The sequence below is a fragment of the Octopus sinensis genome, linkage group LG30 (genome assembly GCF_006345805.1).
Source record: "Octopus sinensis linkage group LG30, ASM634580v1, whole genome shotgun sequence".
Taxonomy (NCBI): Eukaryota; Metazoa; Mollusca; class Cephalopoda; order Octopoda; family Octopodidae; genus Octopus; species Octopus sinensis.
The window spans coordinates 14,320,895-14,348,394 of record NC_043026.1 but is presented as its reverse complement, the minus strand read 5'-3'; the positions used below and the strand labels follow the sequence as shown (position 1 = coordinate 14,348,394).

Here is a 27,500-nt window from a genome sequence, read left to right as displayed (position 1 = left end):
AAAAGAGACCGATAGAATAAGTACTGGGCTTACAAAGAATAAGTCCTGGGGTCGAGTTGCTCGACTAAAAGGCGGTGCTCCAGCATGGCCACAGTCAAATGACTGAAACAAAGTAAAAGTGACCGATAGAATAAGTACTAGGCTTACAAAGAATAAGTCCTGGGTTCGATTTGCTCGACTAAAAGGCGGTGCTCCAGCATGGCCGCAGTCAAATGACTGAAACCAGTAAAAGAGACCGATAGAATAAGTACTGGGCTTACAAAGAATAAGTCCTGGGGTCGATTTGCTCGACTAAAGGCGGTGCTCCAGCATGGCCACAGTCAAATGACTGAAACAAGTAAAAGAGACCGATAGAATAAGTACTGGGCTTACAAAGAATAAGTCCTGGGGTCGATTTGCTCGACTAAAGGCGGTGCTCCAGCATGGCCACAGTCAAATGACTGAAACAAGTAAAAGAGACCGATAGAATAAGTACTGGGCTTACAAAGAATAAGTCCTGGGGTCGATTTGCTCGACTAAAGGCGGTGCTCCAGCATGGCCACAGTCAAATGACTGAAACAAGTAAAAGAGACCGATAGAATAAGTAATGGGCTTACAAAGAATAAGTCCCGGGGTCGATTTGCTCGACTAAAAGGCGGTGCTCCAGCATGGCCGCAGTCAAATGACTGAAACAAGTAAAAGAGACTGATAGAATAAGTACTAGGCTTACAAAGAATAAGTCCTGGGGTCGAGTTGCTCGACTAAAAGGTGGTGCTCCAGCATGGCCGCAGTCAAATAACTCAAACCAGTAAAAGAGTAAGAGTATATATTAATGAAGAGCTGTGCTTGTAATATAGTGTTGATGTGTTGGTGTCACTGCAGTCACTATTACAGTATATAATGAATCTAATGTACAACTATTAGTAACAACTACAGCAAGATGAGATAGTGGTCATGTGATCAATACTGCATTGCTCTCTTTGTCATAGTGGGGGATGAGGGGTGATGGTAGTGTTGGAGGTTACGAAGGTGGAGAGCTGGCAGAATCGTTAAAACGCTGAGCGAAATGCTTAATAGTATTTCGTCTGCCTTTACGTTCTGAGTTCAAATTCCGCCGAGGTCGACTTTGCCTTTCATCCTTTCGGGGTCGATAAATTAAGTACCAGTTACGCACTGGGGTCAATGTAATCGACTTAATCCCTTTGTCTGTCCTTGTTTGTCCCCTCTATGTTTAGCCCCTTGTGAGTAGTAAAGAAATAGGTATTTCCTCTGCCGCTACGTTCTGAGTTCAAATTCCACCGAGGTCAACTTTGCCTTTCATCCTTTCGGGGTCGATAAATTAAGTACCAGTTACGCACTGGGGTCAGTGTAATCGACTTAATACCTATGCCTGTCCCCTCTATGTTTAGCCCCTTGTGGGTAATAAAGAAATACGTATTTCGTCTGTCTTTAAGTTCTGAGTTCAAATTCCACCGAGGTCAACTTTGCCTTTCATCCTTTCGGGGTCGATTAATCAAGTTCCAGTTACGCACTGGGGTCAATGTAATCGACTTAATCCCTTTGTCTGTCCTTGTTTGTCCCCCTCTGTGTTTAGCCCTTTGTGGGCAGTAAAGAAATAGGTATTTCATCTGTCCTTACGTTCTTAGTTCAAATTCCGCCAAGGTCAACTTTGCCTTTCATCCTTTCGGGGTCAATAAATTAAGTACCAGTTACGCACTGGGGTCGATGTAATCGACTTAATCCCTTTGTCTGTCCTTGTTTGTGCCCCTCTGTGTTTAGCCCCTTCTGGGTAGTAAAGAAATAGGTAGTGTTAGAGGTTGATGATTTTGTTCTTGTTTAGCTTCCAGGTGACCAGGAACAAGCAGATCTTTGAATCAGTCATCATAATCCTACATTGTCTAATTAATGGACCACGCTCTATAATAAGAAAGTAAAGTGTGATTTAAGGGTTGGTAAACTTGGTTGGTAACCCTGCTAGGTTTAGATGCCATATATATTTATTTATTTGTACATATTTATTTATTTGAGCATACACATACACTCATATCATCATCATCATCGTTTAGTGTCCCCTTTCCATGCTAGTATGGGTTTGGACGGTTCAACTGGGGTCTGGGAAGCCAGAAGTCTGCACCAGGCCCTGTCTGATCTGGCAATGTTTCTACAGCTGGATGCCCTTCCTGACGCCAACCACTCCGTGAGTGTAGTGGGTGCTTTTTACGTGCCACCGGCACAGGTGCCAGACGAGGCTGGCAAACGGTCAGATGGTGCTTTTTACGTGCCTTAAATTCATTTCAAGTCGTGTCTTTTTCAACTTTACATTCCTTTTTATTTTTACCTTTATGTATTTGTGTTACAAGATTACTGATATGGAATTGTGTGTTGGAACAAATATTGTTATACTGTGAAAGGATCATTAGGGTAGGAGTGGCTGTGTGGTAAGTAGCTTGCTTACCAACCACATGGTTCCAGGTTCAGATCCACTGCGTAGCACCTTGGGCAAGTGTCTTCTACTATAACCCTGGGCAGACCAAAGCCTTGTGAGTGGATTTGGTAGACGGAAACTAAAAGAAGCCTGTCGTATATATGTATATATATATGTGCATGTGTGTGTATATGTTTGTGTCTGTGTTTGTCCCCACCAATATCGCTTGACAACCGATGCTGGTGTGTTTACGTCCCCGTAACTTAGCAGTTCGGCAAAGAGATACCAATGGAATATGTACTAGGCTTACAAAGAATAAGTCCCGGTGTCAATTTCCTCGACAAAAGGCGGTGCTCCAGCATGGCCATAGTCAAATGACTGAAACAAGTAAAGTGTATATATATATATATACACACACACACATCTATGTCTATGCAGGTATGTCTATACACACATGTATTTATATGTATATGTATTTTTATTGTGTTTTTCAAGTATTTATTTTTTCTTTCCGTCTTTTTATTTCACAGACTGATAAATTACGTATACAACGAGACTATGAAGATAAAGTGGAGAAAATCACATCTCGCTACGAGGAGAGGATCACAGAACTTCATAGCGTCATCGCTGAGCTACGCAAGAAAATTGATAGACACAACATAAATATTATAAGGTACTGGTACAAACATTGTTATCTAGCCATATTGTCGTTGCTTTTAAAAAACCCCAGTTCAATCAGGGTCCAGCAAGCTACTTATTTCTTTATTACCCACAAGGGGCTAAACACAGAGCGGACAAACAAGGACAGACATAGGTATTAAGTCGATTACATCGACCCCAGTGTGTAACTGGTACTTAATTTATCGACCCCGAAAGGATGAAAGGCAAAGTCGACCTCGGCGGAATTTGAACTCACAACGTAACGCAGACGAAATACCGCTAAGCATTTCGCCCGGCGTGCTAACGTTTCTGCCAGCTCGCCACCACACAGCCACTCCTACGCCTCTACAAATCATTATAATTTATAACTATTCATACAAACAAATGCTTGTGTTTTCATATTTTAAAAACATAAAGGAATGCATGTAAAAATATAATGGCGGTGCCCCAGCATGGCCACAGCTCGTGAGCTGAAACTAGATGAAAATGAAAATGAAATGTGTAGTAATAAGATTGGACCTTGCTGCCTTCATATCCTGGATGTACCACTGGATCTGTGGATGAGGGAGCTAACAGTGTGTCAAGGTCTACTTGCACCTACTAGACACCTAAAACAATTAGTAAAAGCAGGATCCATGCTATTAACCCTTTCGTTACCAAATGTCTTGTTTTCATAAGTTTTGTATTAAAATCTTCCACCAAACCTTAGTCACAATTTATGTTCCTAACACTAGCTGAATGATAATTAAGTTATTTTACTAAATTCTTTGTTATATTTAAAGCAATTGAAAGAAACACAGAGCATCTCAAAATAAATACAGTAACAAAAGGGTTATGAAGAAAAATAATCAGCAGAAAACATGAGAGAAGGAGACCTCAATGTGGTCACTCTATATGCTAGAAATAATAGCCTAAATTTCCTTCAATCCACACCCTTTCAACTGCTTCTAATGTCCATCTGCCCAAATGTAGAGATGTTTTTAACCCTTTCAATACCAATCTGGCTGAAACTACCTCTGGCTCTGTAGTACAAATATCTTGTTTTCATAAGTTTTGAATTAAAATCTTCCACCAAACCTTAGTCACAATTTATGTTCCTAACTCTAGCTTAAAACGAAGTTATTTTACTAAATTCTTTGTCATATTTAAAATTAATTGAAAGAAACACAGAGCATCTCAACAGGAATGTGGTAACAAAAGGGTTAAACTATACACTTTTGCAGGTGACAACTGGTTCCTGACTTTGTTAAACACTGAAAGCTAAGTTTACGTGCACAGCATATAAACTTCAAACAACATAAGGATATAACAAATAGCGGATCTTTTCGGTTTGAACGACAGTTTTTTCTAGCGGTGTCATATGAAATTGTCACCCATAGTTATGACCCTAGTATCGATCTATTGCATTTCAATTTATTTTAGGGTTAGGGGTAGGGGGAAGGGTATCTTTTTTTCTTCACAAATGTAAATAAACCCAATCTGTTTCTTAAACGAGGGACATATTCATACGGCACAGAATGTTTTTAACTCAATGGACGTCATTGATTGGTTGAAAATGCAGAAAAACAACAATAATTATCTTACAAACTATAGAATTTTCTCAATAAAGCTAAGAGAAAAAGATGTTTTATAAACACATTCTACCAGTATACGAAGTTTAAAATTTTTTAGTTACCTAGAAATTATGTTAAAAACTGCCGTTAAAACCGAAAAGATCCCAAATAGTTTCCAATACCTGACCGGTCACAGACACACTGTCTCCTCACTTAGCCTCTTTTATTACTTCTACAATGGACACTGGTCATTCTACCACCAATTCGAAATACTCTTTCTCTACTTCTTATCACTAATATCATCATCATCATCGTTTAACGTCCGTTTTCCATGCTTGCATGGGTTGGACGATTTTGACTGAGGGCTGGCTTGCCAGATGGCTGCACCAGGCTTCAATCTTGATCTGGCAGAGTTTCTACAGCTGGATGCCCTTCCTAATGCCAACCACTCCGAGAGTGTAGTGGGTGCTTTTTATGTGCCACTGACACAGGTGCCAGACGAGGATGGCAAATGGCCATGATCTGATGGTGCTTTTTACGTGCCACCAGCACGGGGGCCAGGCGAGGCTGGCAACGGCCATGATCGGATGGTGCTTTTTGCGTGCCACTGGCATGGGGGCCAGGCGAGGATGGCAAACGGCCACAATTGGATGGTGCTTTTTACGTCCAACCAGCACGGAGGCCCGTCGGGGCGGCACTGGCAATGGCCACGTTTGGATGGTTAAATTAAATAATTAATTACTCTGCTTAGTATTTATGTATTGATTGATTAGTTATGAAATTGTTAATTAAGTTATTTTTTTATTTTAATTAGAGAAGAAGATGAATATGAAGACCAGTCAGATGCTGGGCAAAGTGCCAAAAGCAATGATGACTTGGGTAGTGTTAATGATGTCATTAGTCTAAATGAGAATAATGCTAATGAGTCACTGGCAGCAAGCATAGGTAAGTGCTAACCATATGTGCATGTATGTATATACTAGCAGTAATACTCATCGTTCATCGGATAATTACTTTTACTCTTTCTCAGGAGTCACATTCAAAGTATTGTTATATATATAATAGATTTCTCAACGGGGATTTCAGGGAGTTGCTGGCGATGTATCGTGATGATCAAAAATCCGGCCTGCTAAAATTAAAGTGATTCAAACTGCAGACTCAACACAAAATGGTCACATTTAATTCAAAGCGTTAAAAATGTTATGAAAACAATTGGTATGTGTTCACAAAGTCCAAACGATTAATACGAAAAAACCCTCCAGGCTACATCTCGAAAATTCGTTTTTATATCATGATTTTTTATTTTTCATGCAATTTATGCATGCTTGCACGCGTGGTGAACACAGTTCACGTCAAACAGCTAAGTTTACGTGCACAGTATTGGGATGATCAAAAATCCGGCCTGCTAAAATTAAAGTGATTCAAACTGCAGACTCAACGCAAAATGGTCACATTTAATTCAAAGCGTTAAAAATGTTATGAAAACAATTGGTATGTGTTCACAAAGTCCAAACGATTAATACGAAAAAACCCTCCGGGCTACATCCCGAAAATTCATTTCATTGCTGAATTTCTACAATGTTTACGGCGATTCGTTTTTATATCTTGAATTTTTATTTTTCATGCTATTTATGCATGCTTGCACACGTGGTGAACACGGTTCACGTCAAACAGCTGACTGAGTAAAGTTCACTATTCAATCCATGGAATAAGGCCTAAACAAACACATTATCGATTTTTGCACTTGCGAGATGAATTTCGGAACAGAAATAGCGCAGTTCAATTTTCATTCGCCTAAACTTTAAGTGACCCATTTTTGGTGGTTCTACGATTTGTTGGCTAGGAGGAGATGTGCCAGGAAGTTAAACACACAAGTTGAGTTGTATATATATAGATGTATATGATTGTGTGTGTGTGCATTTATACTTAGTGAATGCAATTGAAACAGCATTAAATTAAAACTGCTCCAATTTGCTCAACTTGGTTGTCCCTTTAATTCAAAGGGCCAGCTTTGTCACATTCTGTGTCATGCTGAATCTTCCTGAAAACTACGTTAAGGGTATGCTTGTCTGTGGAACACTCAGCCACTCATATGTTAATTTCTTCCTGGGTCTACCTCTTCCACAGGTTCCCTCAACTGCTAGGGTGTGATGCTTTTTAACACAGCTGTCCTCATCCATTTGCAACACATGACCATACCAGCACAGTCGTCTCTCTTTGCACACCACATCTGATGCTTCTTTAGTCCAACTTTTCTCTCAGGGCGCTTACACTCTTTTGAGTATGCACACTGACATTACACATCCAGTGGAGCATACTGGTTTCATTCCTTGCAAGCTTACACACGTCCTCAGCAGTCACGGCCCATGTTTCACTGTCATGTTGCATGGCTGTTTGTACACATGCGTCATACGGTCTGTCTTTTACTTTGAGCGAGAGGCCCTTTGTCACCTGCAGAGGTAAGAGCTCTCTGAACTTTGCCCTGGCTATTCTTATTCTAGCAGTTACACTTTCAGAGCAACCACTCCCACTTTTGACTTGGTCACGGAAGCTATCAACTACTTCTAGTTTTCCTCCCTGGAATGTGGCAGAAGTTGGTCTCTGCACATTTTCAGTGTTTATTGCTCCTGAGCATTTGCCACATATAAAAACTATCTTCCCAGTTAGCCTTCCTTTGATATTGCTGCATCTCTTATGTGTCCATAGCTTACACTGGGTACATCTTATGGAGTTTCTACCTACACCTTTGCTACAGATCGAGCAGGGCCGTCTACCTGAAGGGATGCGTGGTTTATCTGCCTTCCTACTTAATAAGACTTTGGTTTTAGCTAGGTTGATTCTAAGGCCCTTTGGTTCGAATCCTTACTTCCACACCTGAAACTTTTCCTCTAGTTCTGGTAGTAACTCAGCAATTAGAGCAAGGTCTGATGATCCCTGGGAGTTCCTCTCTGCTGATGCATAGAGAAGCTCCCAGGGGCATCCTGTCTTGAATTCCTCTGTTATTGCCTGGAGGACTATGATAAATAGACATTGGACATTTTGGGATCTTTGGTTTGTGCTAGAGATCCTGGCGCTCCCAAATCCCTGAGCCTGCGACTCATATTGACTCCAGACATCTCACTCTGGTTTGTCTCTGAATAATGTCAATAGAGTGGAGAGGGTCTATGAGGTGTCATGCAAGCCTTATTGGACCTAAACTCTAGACAAGCATTGCTGACTTCTGCTCAATATGTGCTTCCCCTCTCTCTCCCCATATATTTATTTTATTTTCAGTATATATGCATGTTTTTTAATATGTATGTATGCTGGCACTTATGCCTGTGCTAGTAGGGTGCCAAGAACACCATCCAAGCATGATCAATTCATACTTTTCCAGAGCAGCCAACTGGCGTCCGTGCCCATGGCATGTAAAAGGGCACCATTCGAGCGTGATCGTTACCAACGCTGCTTCACTGGCACCTGTGTCGGTGGCATGTGTAAAAAGATTTGAGCGAGGTCATTGCCAGTACCGCCTGACTGGCCCTCGTGAAGGTGGCACCTAAAAAGCACCCACTACACTCTCAGAGTGGTTGGCGTTAGGAAGGGCATCCAGCTGTAGAAACTCTGCCAGATCAAGGTTGGAACCTGGTGCAGCCATCTGGCTCGCCAGCCCTCAGTCAAAATCGTCCAATGCATGCTAGCATGGAAAACGGACATTAAGTGATGATGATGAGGATGATGAAACAAAAATTCTATAGTAAAAAAATTATTTTATATATAAACTATAGAGGAGTCACAATTTCACAGGGGTAAAAATTTAATGCAATGTGGCATACTCTGAAAATCACATTGTTGGTAACTTATAAGCCAAGGCAATGGTTCAGAGCCAATACACGTTTCATACAATACTTCTTTGCAGATTATGTCCTTGGTGAAAGTTCTCCCTCTTCTTTTCCCTTGTTTGTCAGTGTTGGTAACGTTAACTCTCACATCAGATAATTTGCAAGTCTTTGAGAATGCAACATGTAGCTGATCAGTACATGTGTAGTTTCATCTGCACATATACAAACATACATATACATTCATATATATCCACATATGTATTTAGAGAGTGAGAAAGATAGGGAGGAGGTTTCAAGATATATATATATATGTGTGTATATATATATGTATGTGTGTATATATATATATATATATATATATATATATATATATATATATATATTAAATTAGAGATAAAACCACTTAAACTTTTAATATTTTTGATATATATAAAAAAAAAATTTAAAAACAAAAAAACATAAAAATAAATAAATAAATAAATAACTTAATTAATTAATAAATAAAATAATATATAAATATAAAATATACATACAATATATATATAAAATTTATAAGTTTAAATTATTTAAATAATTTTTTATTTTTAACTTTTATATTTTTAAATTAATTTTATGTATTGGTTTATGTTTTTCACTGTTTGATTTGCCTAATAGTGGTTTTATCTCTAATTCAATATAATATATATATATATATATATATATATATTATATATATATATATTAAATTAGAGATAAAACCACTTAAACTTTTAATACTTTTGATATATATAAAAAAAAAATTTAAAAACAAAAAAACATAAAAATAAATAAATAAATAAATAACTTAATTAATTAATAAATAAAATAATATATAAATATAAAATATACATACAATATATATATAAAATTTATAAGTTTAAATTATTTAAATAATTTTTTATTTTTAACTTTTATATTTTTAAATTAATTTTATGTATTGGTTTATGTTTTTCACTGTTTGATTTGCCTAATAGTGGTTTTATCTCTAATTCAATATAATATAATATAATATGTTTATACTATAAAATTGGATTTAATCCTAAATCTCATTTTTCCCTGTAAGTTTGGATTTATTCCCTAATATTATTATTATATATATATATATATATATATATATATATCTGTGTGTATAGATAACTATAAAGGATCCGATAGAAATAACCAAATCTCATCAAATCACCCCCTACTGCATATTCATTTCCTTTTCCTTTCTCTTTTCTTTCCTCCAGCTGCAGATATCGGGCCAGAAATAAATGCCGACTACACACATGGCTTGGTTCACGGGCTGCCCTCACTCAGCCGGAAAAACCTTACAGCAGTCACACGGTTGGCTGCTGCGGCCGACACTGGCACCTCCAGTGATGGTGACACTGGTGGTGGTGATGGTGGGGGTGTCGGCACCGGTATGGTTAAAGCAATAAACAGAAGGGATGCTGACAGGGAGAACGACAATGATGGTGAAGATGATGACAACGATGATGGCGATGTTGAAGGTGATGATGATGATCATCATCCTCATCATCATGACGAAGACTACGACGATGAGGACGACGATGATGATGATGATGATGTAATGGTAGTAGACAAGAGAAATGTGAAAATGACAAAAAGTCGTAGCATGGCCCCGCACATGGATAGCTTTGAAGATAATGTAATGCAGGTAAGCAGTGTAGGATCTTTTCGGTTTGAACGGCAGTTTTTAACATAATTTCTAGGTAACTAAAAAATGTTAAACTTCGTATACTGGTAGAATGTGTTTATAAAACATCTTTTTTCTTGGCTTTATTGAGAAAATTCTATAGTTTGTAAGATATTTGGTCTTTTCGGTTTGAACGGCAGTTTTTAACATAATTTCTAGGTAACTAAAAAATTTTAAACTTCGTATACTGGTAGAATGTGTTTATAAAACATCTTTTTTCTTGGCTTTATTGAGAAAATTCTATAGTTTGTAAGATATTTGGTCTTTTCGGTTTGAACGGCAGTTTTTAACATAATTTCTAGGTAACTAAAAAATGTTAAACTTCGTATACTGGTAGAATGTGTTTATAAAACATCTTTTTTCTTGGCTTTATTGAGAAAATTCTATAGTTTGTAAGATATTTGGTCTTTTCGGTTTGAACGGCAGTTTTTAACATAATTTCTAGGTAACTAAAAAATTTTAAACTTCGTATACTGGTAGAATGTGTTTATAAAACATCTTTTTCTCTTGGCTTTATTGAGAAAATTCTATAGTTTGTAAGATATTTGGTCTTTTCGGTTTGAACGGCAGTTTTTAACATAATTTCTAGGTAACTAAAAAATTTTAAACTTCGTATACTGGTAGAATGTGTTTATAAAACATCTTTTTCTCTTGGCTTTATTGAGAAAATTCTATAGTTTGTAAGATATGGATCTTTTCGGTTTGAACGGCAGTTTTTAACATAATTTCTAGGTAACTAAAATATTTTAAACTTCGTATACTGGTAGAATGTGTTTATAAAACATCTTTTTCTCTTGGCTTTCTTGAGAAAATTCTATAGTTTGCAAGATATGGATCTTTTCGGTTTGAACGGCAGTTTTTAACATAATTTCTAGGTAACTAAAAGATTTTAAACTTCGTATACTGGTAGAATGTGTTTATAAAACATCTTTTTCTCTTGGCTTTATTGAGAAAGTTCTATAGTTTGTAAGATATTTGTTGTTGTTTTTCTTCAATTTCAACCAATCAATGATGTCCATTGAGGTAAAAAAAAACATTCTGTGTCGTATGAATATGTCCCTCGTTTAAGAAACAGATTGGGTTTATTTACATTTGTGAAGAAAAAAAGATACCGTCCCCCCCCCCACCATTTAATTGAACAATGCAATCATTACATCAATTTAAAATGTAGAGCAATTTTCAGCTGCATAGAAATCCTTGTTGCTTATATGTATATATGGGACCCGGAGGCGCAATGGCCCAGTGGTTAGGGCAGCGGATTCGCGGTCGTAGGATCGCGGTTTCGATTCCCAGACCAGGTGTTGTGAGTGTTTATTGAGCGAAAACACCTAAAGCTCCACGAGGCTCCAGCAGGGATGGTGGTGATCCCTGCTGTACTCTTTCACCACAACTTTCTCTCACTCTTACTTCCTGTTTCTGTTGTACCTGTATTTCAAAGGGCCGGCCTTGTCACTCTCTGTGTCACGCTGAATATCCCCGAGAACTGCATTAAGGGTACACGTGTCTGTGGAGTGCTCAGCCACTTACACGTTAATTTCACGAGCAGGCTGTTCCGTTGATTGGATCAACCGGAACCCTCATCGTCGGAACCGACGGAGTGCTTCCATCCGAGGCTCCGGCAGGGGATGGTGGTGATCCCTGCTGTACTCTTTCACCACAACTTTCTCTCACTCTTACTTCCTGTTTCTGTTGTACCTGTATTTCAAAGGGGCCGGCCTTGTCACTCTCTGTGTCACGCTGAATATCCCCGAGAACTGCATTAAGGGTACACGTGTCTGTGGAGTGCTCAGCCACTTACACGTTAATTTCACGAGCAGGCTGTTCCGTTATTGGATCAACCGGAACCCTCATCGTCGTAACCGACTGAGTGCTTCCACATATGGGACCCACACTGACATCAGCCAGTTCCTGCATTGCATTAAACTGCACATGTTTTTCAAATAGGTTTCAGTACCTTTTTTTATCATTCCTAGAGATCCTACAATGACTGGTACTGTAGTCGCCTTGAGATACCACATTTTTTCAATTTCTATTAGCAAGTCTTTATATTTACTAATCTTGTCAAATTCTTTCGCCGCTATATTGTTATTATTATTATTATTATTATTATTATTATTATCATCTCCCACAGATTTGTAAGAAAGTGAAGGAGTTTAGCTTTGATTCAGCGAAGAACATGAGTCGGAAGTTGAAGCCGACCTTCCACCCACCTCCACCACCACCCTCTAACGACCTACCTCCAACCTCTGACCTTCAGGACGAACTCAACAACGTACGACAACATAACAACACCCTCACAGAGCAGGTTGGACGACAGGAGGTTGAGCTGAACACAATGAAGGTTCACATGTGTACCATGAGGGATGATAGGGACCGGTTCAAGAAGAAGGTTTGTTTTTTCCCTTTATTTTTCCTTTAAATTGGTGGGGAATTTAAAATTTTGAAAATGTGTTTTTTGCATTTTCTGAATCTCTGTCATCGAAAACATAGGAATCCGGTGAAAAAAAAAAATCGGGAAGGTCAGCTTGGGTGGGGGTGACGGTGCACCAGGCCTGCTGAGAGATGTATATATCATCATCTTCATTTAACGCCGATTTTCTATGCTGGCATGGGTTGGACAGGATCCAGTAAAGGTGCAGGGCTGTGTTGGTGTCCTTTCTCATTTCTTTACTACCCACAAGGGGCTAAACATAGAGGAGACAAACAGAGACAGACAAACAGATTAAGTCGATTACATCGACCCCAGTGCGCAACTGGTACTTTAAGTTATCGAGCCCGAAAGGATGAAAGGCAAAGTCGACCTTGGCGGAATTTGAACTCAGAACGTAACGGCAGACGAAATACCTATTTCTTTACTACCCACAAGGGGCTAAATACAGAGAGGACAAACAAGGACAGACAAACAGATTAAGTCGATTACATCGACCCCAGTGCATAACTGGTACTTAATTTATCAGCCCCGAAAGGATGAAAGGCAAAGTTGACCTCGGCGGAATTTGAACTCAGAACGTAGGGGCAGACAAAATACCTATTTCTTTACTACCCACAAGGGGCTAAACACAGAGACGACAGACAAACAGATTAAGTTGATTACATCGACCCCAGTGCGTAACTGGTACTTAATTTATCGACCCCGAAAGGATGAAAGGCAAAGTTGACCTCGGCGGAATTTGAACTCAGAACGTAGGGGCAGACAAAATACCTATATCTTTACTACCCACAAGGGGCTAAACACAGAGAGGACAGACAAACAGATTAAGTTGATTATATCGACCCCAGTGCGTAACTGGTACTTAATTCATCGACCCTGAAAGGATGAAAGGCAAAGTCGACCTCGGCGGAATTTGAACTCAGAACGTAACGGCAGACGAAATACGGCTACGCATTTCGCCCGGCGTGCTAACGATTCTGCCAGCTCGCTGCCTTTCTCATGCCAACCACTTTACAGTACGTTAGTGATCACCATTTTTCATGCCACCAGTACTTGTGTGATAAAGGAAATACATGGCTACAGTGAAGCTTTGGTTAACCTTCAGTGGATAGGCAAAAGATACTTGCAGATATAATGCTGTACAGTGGAGGGATCAAACCCCAGACAAATGTGGTTGAAGAAATGAACATACATATGAGGAGCATATGAGGAACATACATATTAGTCGAGCAAATTGACCCCAGGACTTATTCTTTGTAAGCCGAGTACTTATTCTATCGGTCTCTTTTGCCGAACCGCTAAGTAACGGGGACGTAAACATACCAGCATCGGTTGTCAAGCGATGTTGGTGGGACAAAGACAGACATACAAACACAAACACGCACATATATGTATACATATATATATATATTATATATATATATATGACAGGCTTCTTTCAGTTTCCGCCTACCAAATCCACTCACACGGCTTTGGTCGGCCCGAGGCTATAGTAGAAGACACTTTCCCAAGGTGCCACGCAGTGGGACTGAACCCGGGACCGTGTGGTTGGTAAGCAAGCTACTTACCACACAGCCACTCCTGAAATCATAATTAACTGGTCCTCCTGTATTTTCTTTTACCAAAATCTAGGAATTTTTCAGCACCTCATCAGTGTATAGTCCTTCCTTGAATGATTAATTAATTAATTATCCTATCCTCTCTTCAGGTGCGAGAATTACAATCACAATTACAGTATTTTGAAAGCTCAGTTCATTCAGATAGCCGGACATCCACTCCTATCAAGTCCCCAGTGATAAGCCCAACTGCTGGAAAGCGGTAGGTATTAGTTGCTTTTATTCTCAATTGTTTTTTCACCTTAGTTTTTTTTACATAAGTCAGCATCGCCTGGCCCCGTGCCGGTGACACGTAAAAGCATCATCCGTTCGTGGCCGTTCGCCAGCTCTGTCTGGTACCTGTGCAGGTGGCACGTAACAAACACCCACTACACTCGTGGAGTGGTTGGCGTTAGGAAGGGCATCCAGCCGTAGAAACACTGCCAGATCTGACTGGGCCTGACGAAGCCTTCCAGCTTCACAGACCCCAGTTGACCAGTCCAACCCATGCTAGCATGGAAAGCGGACGCTAAATGATGATGATGCATCTATATCTCTAAAAAATTCCATTATTACCATATCGGACCGATTTCAGGGTTAGCTCGTAAGAGCCCTCCCTTTGTCAGTGATAAATGTGGCAAAGAAATAAATGAGATACTTACTCATACCCATGGAAGAAGCAAAACACTAAGTCATGAGCACAATTAAGTACCCTCAATACATCCAAAATAGAAATTCTCCAGCCCATTAATAAAATTTTTTTTCGAAAAAATTTTATCCTACATTAAATATATTAATATTGGTAAAATAAGACATACTTATCTACATGGCCGAAACAGCTGTAAGATGTAATCTATACTTATATTTATATTTACTTATATGTTTATTCTCTTTTTTATATATATTCTACTTATTATACAACATTACTCTTATATACTCTCTTTTACTTGTTTCAGTCATTTGACTGCGGCCATGCTGGAGCACCGCCTTTAGTCGAGCAAATCGACCCCGAGGCTTATTCTTTGTTAAGCCCAGTACTTATTCTATCGGTCTCTTTTGCCGAACCGCTAAGTAACGGGGACGTAAACACACCAGCATCGGTTGTCAAGCAATGCTAGGGGGACAAACACACACACACATACATATATATATATACGACAGGCTTCTTTCAGTTTCCGTCTACCAAATCCACTCACAAGGCATTGGTCGGCCCGGGGCTATAGTAGAAGACACTTGCCCAAGGTGCCACACAGTGGGACTGAACCCGGAACCATGTGATTGGTTAGCAAGCTACTTACCACGCAGCCACTCCTGCGCCTTGTACACTTTTTTATGTACATTCCTTTATGTACACTGATTTGTTCTGCTTTTTTATGTTTAACCCTACACTCTCTTATGTGGTGGTTTAATAAAGTATGTGATTGAGTATTATCTGGTTATTGATATTTGATTTAGATGTATTTCTCCATTTTCTTATCTTGTATATATATATATATATATATGTATATATATATATATATATATATATATATATATATATATATACAATTAAGGGCTCCTAAATAAAGATGCCGAGTGCTGGGAACACAAAAAGGGGATGAATTTATCGAGAGTGAAAATCAAAAACATTTACCGATAACTTTAACAACTCGTACCGTGGTTTAAAGTTATCGGTAAATGTTTTTGATTTTCACTCTCGATAAATTCATCCCCTTTTTGTGTTCCCAGCACTCGGCATCTTTATTTAGGAGCCCTTAATTGTATAACCACATGAATAATATTTTTCTATATGAATAATATTTTTGTCTCATGACTAATTCGTCTTTTGTGCTGGGCACCTGGTAGTAAATAATATTACTACCCTTCTTGTTTATATTCGTATATATATATTTATATATAATTAATTAATAAGGGTGAGAGAATTAGATACTAATTTAATAGTATATCCATTCAACACCAAGTGGCCTAGTGCTCCGAGAAACCTGGATTATTATAATATTTTATAATATATTATAATATTTTTACAAAATAAATATAAGAGAGTGGTCACTATATGGCTCAAGTGGATTTTTTTGTAAGTAAAATTACATTTAATTCATTAATAGCGAAACAATTGTCCCAAAATAATCTGTATTTTTGTTATTTTTTATTTGCCCTGTCCGTGTGAGCTAACAATCGTACTGACTTTCATGGGAAACATGTATTTTTGTGGTTGAAACCTTTTGGATTAACTGGTGCTAGAGTGAGCCATATAGTAACCACTCTCTTATTTTATATTTATATATATATGTTTTATATACTGTAGAGCTTTGGCAACCAATGAACAATTCCCTGTGGCTAAGATTGCTGAACTAAAGAAATTAAAAACATGTGCGAATGATAAGCAGGTAGGTGCCAAGCCATTATTATTGTTGTTGTTATTGCTGTAAAATACCTATCAAACGAGGTAAAGAATAGCTGTGGGGTTAAACGATGACTTCCTAATCACCGCTTTCAAGATTTGATCTGTCTGTGTGGGAAAATGGGGCAAATGCCTTGGATTGTGAATGGAATTTAGCAGGCAGAGACTGTACAAAATAACCATATATATGTCATCATATTAAGGCGGTGAGCTGGCAGAAATGTTAGCACGCCGGGCGAAATGCGTAGCCGTATTTCGTCTGCCGTTACGTTCCGAGTTCAAATTCCGCCGAGGTCGACTTTGCCTTTCATCCTTTCGGGGTCGATAACTTAAGAACCAGTTACGCACTGGGGTCGATGGAATCGACTTAATACCTTTGTCTGTCCTTGTTTGTCCCATCTATGTTTAGCCCCTTGTGGATAGTAAAGAAATAGATTACTTCCTAATCACCTCTTTGAAGATTTGATCTGTCTGTGTGGCAAATGGGGCAAGTGCCTTAGATTGTGAATGGAATTTAGCAGGCAGAGGCTGTACAAAACTACCATATATGTCGTCATCACCATTTAATGTCCATACTCTATGCTGATATGGGTTGGGCAGTTTGAAAGGATCCAATGGATCTAAGGGACTGCCTTATGTTTCTGTGTCAACTTTGTTATGGTTTCTACAGGTGGATGCCCTTCTTAACACCAACCACTTTACAACAAGTAGTGAGTACTATTTCTGTGCCGCCCTACTTTTAGGTTCCTCCTGAACTCCTTTGGTACCAAGACATTTCATATGATTATGGAAAAATCAAAATCAATTCAAAATCGAAATCGATCAACATCAATGGAAATTGTAGCTGTGATACCAGTGCCGGTGGCACGTAAGAGAACCATCCGAATGTGGCCGTTGCCAGCGCCACCCCGACTGGCCTCCATGCCGGTGGCACGTAAAAAGCACCATCCAATTGTGGCCGTTGACAGCCTCGCCTGGCCTCCGTGCCGGTGGCATGTAAAAAGCACCATCTTATCGTGGTCATTTGCCAGCCTCGTCTGGCACGTAAAAAGCACCATCTGATCGTGGCCGTTGCCAGCGCCGCCCCGACTGGCCTCCGTGCCGATGGCACGTAAAAAGCACCATCCAATTGTGGCCGTTGACAGCCTCGCCTGACCTCTGTGCCGGTGGCATGTAAAAAGCACCATTTGATCGTGGCTGTTTGCCAGCCTCGTCTGGCACCTGTGCTGGTGGCACATAAAAAGCACCCACTACACTCGCGGAGTGGTTGGCATTAGGAAGGGCATCCAGCCATAGAAACACTGCCAGATCAGACTGGGCCTGGTGCAGCCTTCTGGCTTCCCAGACCCCAGTTGAACCATCCAACCCATGCCAGCATGGAAAGCGGATGCTAAACGACGATGATGATGATGATGTAGATCCTGTAAACAAGAAACCCTATTGTGTTCTGGTCCCTTGTACTTCAACTCCTCATCCCCTAGCATATGGTCGCCTCCCTCTCTACTGCAGCCCTACTCCAGGTTAAGGGGCTGGTGTCATGAAAATAAGCACTCAGTATACTTTCTGAAGTGGTTGGCATTAGGAAGGGCATCCAGCCATAGAAACACTGCCAGATCAGACTGGGTCTGGTACAGCCTTCTGGCTTCCCAGACCCCAGTTGAACCATCCAACCCATGCCAGCATGGAAAGCGGACGCTAAACGACGATGATGATGATGATGATGTAGATCCTGTAAACAAGAAACCCTATTGTGTTCTGGTCCCTTGTACTTCAACTCCTCATCCCCTAGCATATGGTCGCCTCCCTCTCTACTGCAGCCCTACTCCAGGTTAAGGGGCTGGTGTCATGAAAATAAGCACTCAGTATACTTTCTGAAGTGGTTGGCATTAGGAAGGGCATCCAGCCATAGAAACACTGCCAGATCAGACTGGGTCTGGTACAGCCTTCTGGCTTCCCAGACCCCAGTTGAACCATCCAACCCATGCTAGCATGGAAAGTGGACGCCAAACGATGATGAGGGGTTACCATTGGTCAGATTTCATATCCAGCCAACAAGTCCACTCAGAAACTGTGATGCATCCAGTTGCTTGTATGATTCCAAAGCACCAGCTCAGACTGCTTGGCCATGTTGTTTGATTTTCCAAGTGAGACCCTGCTTACTATATTCTCTTCGCTAAGGACCCAGCTCAGTTGACAGCCACAGGGTCATGGTAATATCACGGAGATGGGGACTAACTTGGACTCTGCCCAACAGGTCAGTCACCAGTCAGGACCCAGGATACACCAACAAATTGTGAATGTAGCAACACACTAAAAGCTCTACGAGGCTCCGGCAGGGGGTGGTGATCCCTGCTGTACTCTTTCACCACAATGGCGGTGCCCCAGCATGGCCACAGCTCAAGAGCTGAAACTGGAAAAACAAACAAAACAAAACAAACTGCAATGGCACATATCCCCACACCTGATCTCACCTGTTTCCAAGCAAAGGAATGCTTCCTATTACCAGACATGTTTCCACAGAAGATTGCAAATGAAGAACACTGCTTGCAAGACATTAACATTCTAATTAGTTATATTCAATACTCTTTTACTTGTTTCAGTCATTTGACTGCGGCCATGCTGGAGCACCGCCTTTCAGCCGAGCAAATCGACCCCAGGACTTATTCTTTGGAAGCCTAGTACCTATTCCATCGATCTCCTTGGCCGAACCGCTAAGTTACGGGGACATAAACACACCAGCATCAGCTGTCAAGTGATGATGGCGGGACAAGCACAGACACACAAACACACACACACACACACACACACACACATATATATATATATATATATATATACATATATACGACGGGCTTCTTTCAGTTTCCGTCTACCAAATCCACTCACAAGACTTTGGTCGACCCAAGGCTATAGTAGAAGACACTTGCCCAAGGTGCCATGCAGTAGGAATGAACCCGAAACCATGTGGTTTGTAAGCAAGCTACTTACCTATTTCTTTATTACCCACAAGGGGCTAAACATAGAGAGGACAAACAAGGATAGACATAGGTATTAAGTCGATTAGATTGACCCCAGTGCGTAACTGGTACTTAATTTATCGACCCCGAAAGGATGAAAGGTAAAGTCGACCTCGGCGGAATTTGAACTCACAACATAATGGCAGATGAAATACTGCTAAGCATTTCACCTGGCGCGCTAATGTTTCTGCTAGCTTACCACACAGCCACTATTCTTTAAATATTTAAATTGAAATGTTTTTTGTTTTTCTTTTTAGAAAGGAAAATTACATTGAAATGTTACCTGAATGACTTAAAATTAAAAGAAATCTTTTCCTTCTTCTGTTGCAGCAGCTACCAAATGCCAAAGTGGCAGAGCACCTAGTGCAGAGTCTGCAGGAATGTTCCAGTATGCAGGAAATAGTGCAGACAGTCTACAAATGTGGGAATGAGATCTCCGAAAGCAAGATCCGTGAATTTGAGATTGAATTTGAACGCCTGAATAGCAAAATTGACCACTGGAAATCTCAGTATGGACTGTTGGCATTAAACCTGGAGGAAAGCAAGACCCTCACAGACCGACTAAGTGTGCTCATTGGCAAGTACGAGTCGAACAACACAGCGCTCCAGCTGGCCATCAACTACTCTGATCAGGCAATTGAGGCATGTGAGGTGTTGTGTGCTGTTATGGAGAGTGAACATGGTTTCAATCTGGCTAACTTTCACGCCAGTGGTCTTAGTGGATTCGGTAAGTTTTGTTCTGTTGATTCTGCTATTGTGGTTGTTGTTTAACCCTTTAGTATTTAAACCGGCCATATCCGGCCAAAATAGCTAATCTGTTTTATGTTCAAACTGACCAGATCCAGGCTCTCACACCTACCCTACAATGTTATTCCACATTAAGTAATTACACCATCAAGATCTTGAAGACATGAGATAATGCACGGTTAATTCAAATCAATGGGAATCAATAGGCATTATGTTTGGTTCAATAATCTGAACACTAAAGGGTTAAATTTGACAGAATAATCTGAATTTTAAGGGGTTAATTCAAATAACTGAGAACCCCATCGGACACCTTCGTAGACTGCAATACTTTGGTGAGAAAGCATCTATCACTACCACACATCATGTCTCATGGGGGGTCATGATTTTTGCCATAACGCAATCACCTGGAAATCTTGAATAAGCATTAAATTTGACAGAATAATCTGAATTTTAAGGGGTTAAATCAAATAACTGAGAACCCCATCAGACATCTTCGTAGACTGCAATACTTTGGTGAGAAAGCATCTATCACTACCACACACCATGTCTCATGGGGTGTCATGGTTTTTGCCATAACGCAATCACCTGGAAATCTTGAATAAGCATTAAATTTGACAGAATAATCTGAATTTTTAGGGGTTAAATCAAATAACTGAGAACCCCATCGGACATCTTCGAAGACTGCAATACTTTGGTGAGAAAGCACTTATCACTACCACACACCATGTCTCATGGGGTGGTATGATTTTTACCATAACGCAATCACCTGGAAATCTTGAATAAGCATTAAATTTGACAGAATAATCTGAATTTTAAGGGGTTAAACCAAATAACTGAGAACCCCATCGGACATCTTCGAAGACTGCAATACTTTGGTGAGAAAGCACCTATCACTACCACACACCATGTCTCATGGGGTGGTATGATTTTTGCCATAACGCAATCACCTGGAAATCTTGAATAAGCATTAAATTTGACAGAATAATCTGAATTTTAAGGGGTTAAATCAAATAACTGAGAACCCCATCGGACATCTTCGAAGACTGCAATACTTTGGTGAGAAAGCACCTATCACTACCACACACCATGTCTCATGGGGTGGTATGATTTTTGCCATAACGCAATCACCTGGAAATCTTGAATAAGCATTAAATTTGACAGAATAATCTGAATTTTTAGGGGTTAATTCAAATAACTGAGAACCCCATCGGACATCTTCGAAGACTGCAATACTTTGGTGAGAAAGCACCTATCACTACCACACACCATGTCTCATGGGGTGGTATGATTTTTGCCATAACGCAATCACCTGGAAATCTTGAATAAGCATTAAATTTGACAGAATAATCTGAATTTTAAGGGGTTAAACCAAATAACTGAGAACCCCATCGGACATCTTCATAGACTGCAATACTTTGGTGAGAAAGCATCTATCACTACCTCACATCATGTCTCATAGGGGGTCATGATTTTTGCCATAACACAATCACCTGGAAATCTTGAATAAGCATTAAATTTGACAGAATAATCTGAATTTTAAGGGGTTAAATCAAATAAGGGGTTAAATCAAAAAAAATTTATCCTATATCAATTATATATATATATATGTGTGTGTGTGTGTGTGTGTGTGTGTGTGTTTGTGTTTGTCCCCCTAGCATTGCTTGACAACTGATGTTGGTGTGTTTATGTCCCCATTATATATATGAAGGGTGTAAACTTGTTAGACAAATATGACCATCTTCGTAGACTGCAATACTTTGGTGAGAAAGCATCTATCACTACCACACACCATGTCTCATGGGGTGTCATGATTTTTGCCATAACGCAATCACCTGGAAATCTTGAAGCTATGTGATAATGCATAGTTAATTCAGAATACTGTGAATAAGCATTAACCCTTTAGTGTTTAAACCGGCCAAAATATTCTACCTGTTTTATGTTCAAACTAGTCAGATATGGTCATTCATAGCTACCTTGTTGTGTCATTTTAAAAATAAACAATCACATCCTTGAAATCTCAAAGCCATGAAATGATACAAGATTAATTTTACATGGTGTGAATACATAAGCTTTACATTTGACAGAAGAATCTGAATGCTAAAGGGTTAAACCCAGGTCAGACCTGCTCCGGCAGTCTTATATTCAAACTAGCAGTATCGCCCGGCGTTGCTCGGGTTTGTAAGGGAAATAACTATATAGGCATTTTTAGAGTTATAGCCAAAAAATAGCAAAAAAATGCATTAAAAATGGAAAAAAAATTATTGTAAATTTTTTTTAAAATCGTTGACTCATCGTAGACATTTTTAGAGAGTTACTTCCCTTATATAATAGCGAAAAAAATGCATTAAGATGGAAAAAAATGATGGTAAATTTTTTTTTAAATCGTAGACTCATTGTAGATGCGTGCTAATACCCAGAAGGGCTCGATATGAATCACGACTATAAGATACCCGGTTTTGGTTAAACTGCACCGCAAAATGTGGGAGTAGTTAGGAATCTAAATCGTAGGAGACAGACACACAACCTCTCTTGTATATATAAAGATGATATGTAGGAAGTTCTCTGGGATTGATCATGTGATGTAGACACTTATGAGGACTACAACAAGGGTTTAAAAATCTATTAAAGCTGTTCATGATTTTTTCAGTCCTGGAAGAAAGAGATTTGATCTGTTTGTATGACTGCTTTAAGGTTTACACACACACACATATATATATATATGTGGCGCAGGAGTGGCTGTGTGGTAAGTAGCTTGCTTACCAACCACATGGTTCCGGGTTCAGTCCCACTGTGTGGCATCTTGGGCAAGTGTGTTCTACTATAGCCTCGGGCCGACCAAAGCCTTGTGAGTGGATTTGGTAGATGGAAACTGAAAGAAGCCCATCGTATATACGTATATATATATATATATATATATATATATATAAAATTTACAAGATAAGGGCAGAAGAAAAATTCTAATGCCAGATTCTGCCCTTATCTTGTAAATTATGTATAAATTTTACCTTTAAAGGCTTTTTTTGATATGCTGGCCATTGATAAAATTTTTTTCCCGAAAAAAAATTTTATCCTATATCAATTATATATATATATGTGTGTGTGTGTGTGTGTGTGTGTGTTTGTGTTTATGCCCCTAGCATTGCTTGACAACCGATGCTGGTGTGTTTATGTCCCCGTTACTTAGCGGTTCGGCAAAAGAGACCGATAGAATAAGTACTGGGCTTACAAAAGAATAAGTCCCGGGGTCGAGTTGCTCGACTAAAGGCGGTGCTCCAGCATGGCCGCAGTCAAATGACTGAAACAAGTAAAAGAGTGTAGCTGCTTTTCATGATCAGTTGCTTTCATTTCGTGTGCTACCATTACTTTGTATAGAAAGGGTTTTAATTCCTTTCTGATGATCTTATGAGCTGTCGCAAGACCAATATCTCACCACTGTGCTAACTTTCTTAATGGTTTTGATCAACTCTGCCACATACTGTCAGAAATATTTGACAAAATCTCCTCGGAGAGCTTTGATGGTTTTCCACGATAACGGACATCTTCCACTAATCCTGTTTCTTGGAATCTGGCAATAATGTTATGAACTGCATTGCTGGGAATTTATCAGAATGTTTCTGGGAATTTATCAGAAAAATGTTGTCACACCAAATCTGTGTTTCTATCACCTTCTCAAAATGTGTGTTCGACAAGAAATATATGTTCTTCAGTTCTTAAAACCTTTTGGGGAGCAAAATCTGAAATACAAAAATACAAAATACAATTAGAAAAGTACACAGTGACTTTCCAAACACATCTATTTTTATATAACATCTATAAACAATATTGTTAGTCCGACAGGGCCCTCTAAGTGGACAATTACTTCGGTCCTGGCAGTTGCATTTTTTGGAGCCATGCCATTACTACTCATGTCACCATTATTGTTATTAAAATGGATAGAAAGCATGAAACAGCATTTCCAGAACTCAGTTTTGCTGAGGGGAGCAGGTCTTCTCAAGAACCTCATATCACCTGAGATTCCAGTTCTTTACCATCTCCTCTGTCAGGTTTTGGTTTCTAAGGTCACCCTTCACCACCTCATCCCATGTCTCCCTGAGTCTCCCTCTACTGTAAGTTCTAGCCAGGGCTTAGCTTCATTACATGATAGCTTGAACAGGTATCATCTTCTATAGACACGGGCCAACGCCTTTTGAGTGGAAACTAAGAAGAGGTCCATCAGACACAAACACACACACACACACACGTAAGAAACAGATATTTGTTTACATTTTCTGATAAGTAGAAGGCTTGTAATTTCAATTCTCAAGGTGTGCAGACTGCTGGAACGAAAAGTAAATACCTTACTTGGAAAACAGGTAAGAGTTTGCAATTGAAAGGGCATCCACTTTAAGAAAATGTGCATGTTTCAATCCGCCTCATGCCAACTAGCATCCCGGACTGCGTGTTGTGTTCTTGAGCAAGACACTTTATTTCACGTTGCTCCAATTCACTCAGCTTTAGAAATGAGTTGCGACGTCACTGGTGCCAAGCTTCATTGACCTTTGCCTTTCCCTTGGATAACATCAGTAGTGTGGAGAGGGGAGGCCGGTATGCATGGGCGACTGCTGGTCTTCTATAAACAACCTTGCCCGGACTTGTGCCTGGGAGGGTAACTTTCTAGGTGTCGTGACCGAAGGGGGCCTCTCAGAATGTATGTATGTATGTGTATGTGTGTATATATATCGCCATGTTGATTCGCTAGCCTCTGCATGCATTTTTTTCTCTCCTTGTTTCTCTCCGTGTTTCTTTTCTGTATATCTTTCTGTTGAAGAGCGTAGGCTCGAAACGTAAAAGACTTGTTTTATTTATATTTCCTGAGCGCCATACTAATACAATTGTTTGTTTGTATTTCACCTGCCTTCGTCTTTTGTTTATTTTCATAAAGCTTCCCGTTATCTATATATATGTGTGTTTGTGTGTGTGTATGAAGGGTGTAAACTTGTTAGACAAATATGACCATCGCTGATACATGGAGGCATCCGTCCTCTCTCCATCTTTCTTTTTGACTATCCTCTGTTTTGTACATTTTTCTTCCCCACTTTCGCAGCAGGTGAACCGGCATCAGAGAAGGAGCAACAACATGCTGCACACCTTCTTCAGAAGGCATACCAAGCCCGACAGACAGCGGTGAGCATGGCTAAGCAATTACTGCAGAAACTGGACCGCAGTTGCGGTATCAACACTCCCCAGAACTGTTCACCTCGGCCGTGGGATGATATGTCAACAAGCCACACTGTCAGGTAAGCATCATCAGTTCCTTTGCTCTCATCATCGATTACTCTTACCCTCAAGCTTGGTTTCACATACCTTTGTATGTGTGTGTGTATCATCATCGTTTAACGTCCGCTTTCCATGCTAGCATGGGTTGGACGGTTCAACTGGGGTCTGGGAAGCCCGAAGGCTGCACCAGGCTCCAGTCAGATCTGGCAGTGTTTCTTCAGATGGATGCCGTTCCTAACACCAACCACTCTGTGAGTGTAGTGGGTGCTTTTTACGTGCCACCGACACAGGTGCCAGACGAGGCTGGCAGACGGTCACGCTCGGATGGTGTTTTTTATGTGCCACCGACACAGGTGCCAGACGAGGCTGGCGAACGGCCACGCTCGGATGGTGATTTTTACGTGCCACCGGCACGGAGGCCAGGCGAAGCTGGCACGATATATATGTGTATATATGTACTCTTACTCTTTTTACTCGTTTCAGTCATTTGACTGCGGCCATGCTGGAGCACCGCCTTTTAGTCGAGCAAATTGACCCCCAGGACTTATTCTTTGTAAGCCTAGTACTTATTCTATCGGTCTCTTTTGCCGAACTGCTAAGTAACGGGGACATAAACATACCAGCGTCGGTTATCAAGCAATGCTAGGGGAACAAACACATACACACACACACACACACACACATATATATACATATATACGACGGGCTTCTTTCAGTTTCCGTCTACCAAATCCACTCACAAGGCTTTGGTCGGCTCGAGGCTATAGTAGAAGACACTTGCCCAAGGTGCCACGCAGTGGGACTGAACCCGGAACCAAGTGGTTGGTAAGCAAGCTACTTACCACACAGCCACTCCTGCGCCTACACATACGCATACACATACATATATATATATTCCCTTTTTACTTCCAGCACAACAACAGGTTCAGATGGAAGTGCCGCTGCTGCTGCTGTTGTATGTGATGAAGTAGATTTCAGCAAATCAGATGAGCTGCGACTACGAGAATATATCCAGCAATTGAAGAACGACCGTGCTTCGGTGAAGATGACCGTCATGGAACTTGAGAGTGTCCATGTGGACCGGGCTTCAGACTCCGGCCCTGCACCGAGCATCGACACCCAGAGTTTGGATCTGGAGAATGCAGTACTCATGCAGGAGTTAATGGCCATGAAGGTACGTAACTGGTTGTATGGTGTGCATATGTGTGTGTGTGTTTGTAGTGTGCACACACAAAAAAACACATATAAATATATATATATATATATATATATATATAGGTTTTTAAATAATTGAGATTCAAGTGAGTTCTAATGAATTCACATGAATATGGTCCTTAACTAGGATGCACCGGAAATCTATATGGTGTTAACCATACGACAAGTGGGGTGATTACAAATAGGAAAAAAGCAATAATACTCGTCCTTACTATGGAGGGGGATGTCTTTAGGGGAAAATTCGATGTTTATTTTTTCCCGGCTGATGAGTACGAGCCACCTATATTTACTGCAATTTTTGTAGCTTTATTAAAGATGTCCTCGTACGAAACAATTGCACCGATATATTGATCCGTTCTTGTTGCTTTTTTCCTATATATATATATATATATATATATGTAGGAGAATTTGTTTTGGGATTTGAAAATGCACCTGGATCTCAAAATCCCAAACAAATTGTTCTATAATTTTTCCTGCATGGGAATACACTTCTCTCTCTCATTGTTTAACATCTATTCTCCATGCTAGCATGGGTTGAACGGTTCGACCGGGGATCTGGGAAGCCAGAAGGCTGCACCAGGCTCTAGTCTGATCTGGCAGTGTTTCTACAGCTGGATACCCTTCCTAACGCCAACCACTCTGTGAGTGTAGTGGGTGCTTTTTACGTGCCACTGGCACAGGTG

The 27,500-nt window shown here is 40.1% G+C and overlaps 1 protein-coding gene across 5 annotated transcripts in view; it reads left to right on the top strand.

Annotated features, from left to right (window-relative positions):
• The window catches only part of LOC115226513 (colorectal mutant cancer protein), a 115,634-nt gene that overhangs the window by 74,743 nt on the left and 13,391 nt on the right, over positions 1-27,500 (top strand). For 4 of the 5 annotated variants that reach the window (XM_029797507.2, XM_029797508.2, XM_036515035.1 and 1 more), the window contains 9 exons: positions 2,935-3,077; positions 5,432-5,562; positions 9,686-10,116; positions 12,287-12,544; positions 14,295-14,404; positions 16,487-16,568; positions 19,930-20,326; positions 25,430-25,622; positions 26,515-26,776. In XM_029797507.2, the coding sequence (XP_029653367.1) occupies positions 2,935-3,077; positions 5,432-5,562; positions 9,686-10,116; positions 12,287-12,544; positions 14,295-14,404; positions 16,487-16,568; positions 19,930-20,326; positions 25,430-25,622; positions 26,515-26,776 (2,007 nt within the window). The remainder of the gene's footprint in view (positions 1-2,934; positions 3,078-5,431; positions 5,563-9,685; positions 10,117-12,286; positions 12,545-14,294; positions 14,405-16,486; positions 16,569-19,929; positions 20,327-25,429; positions 25,623-26,514; positions 26,777-27,500) is intronic. The other variant, XM_036515034.1, reaches the window with a different exon arrangement.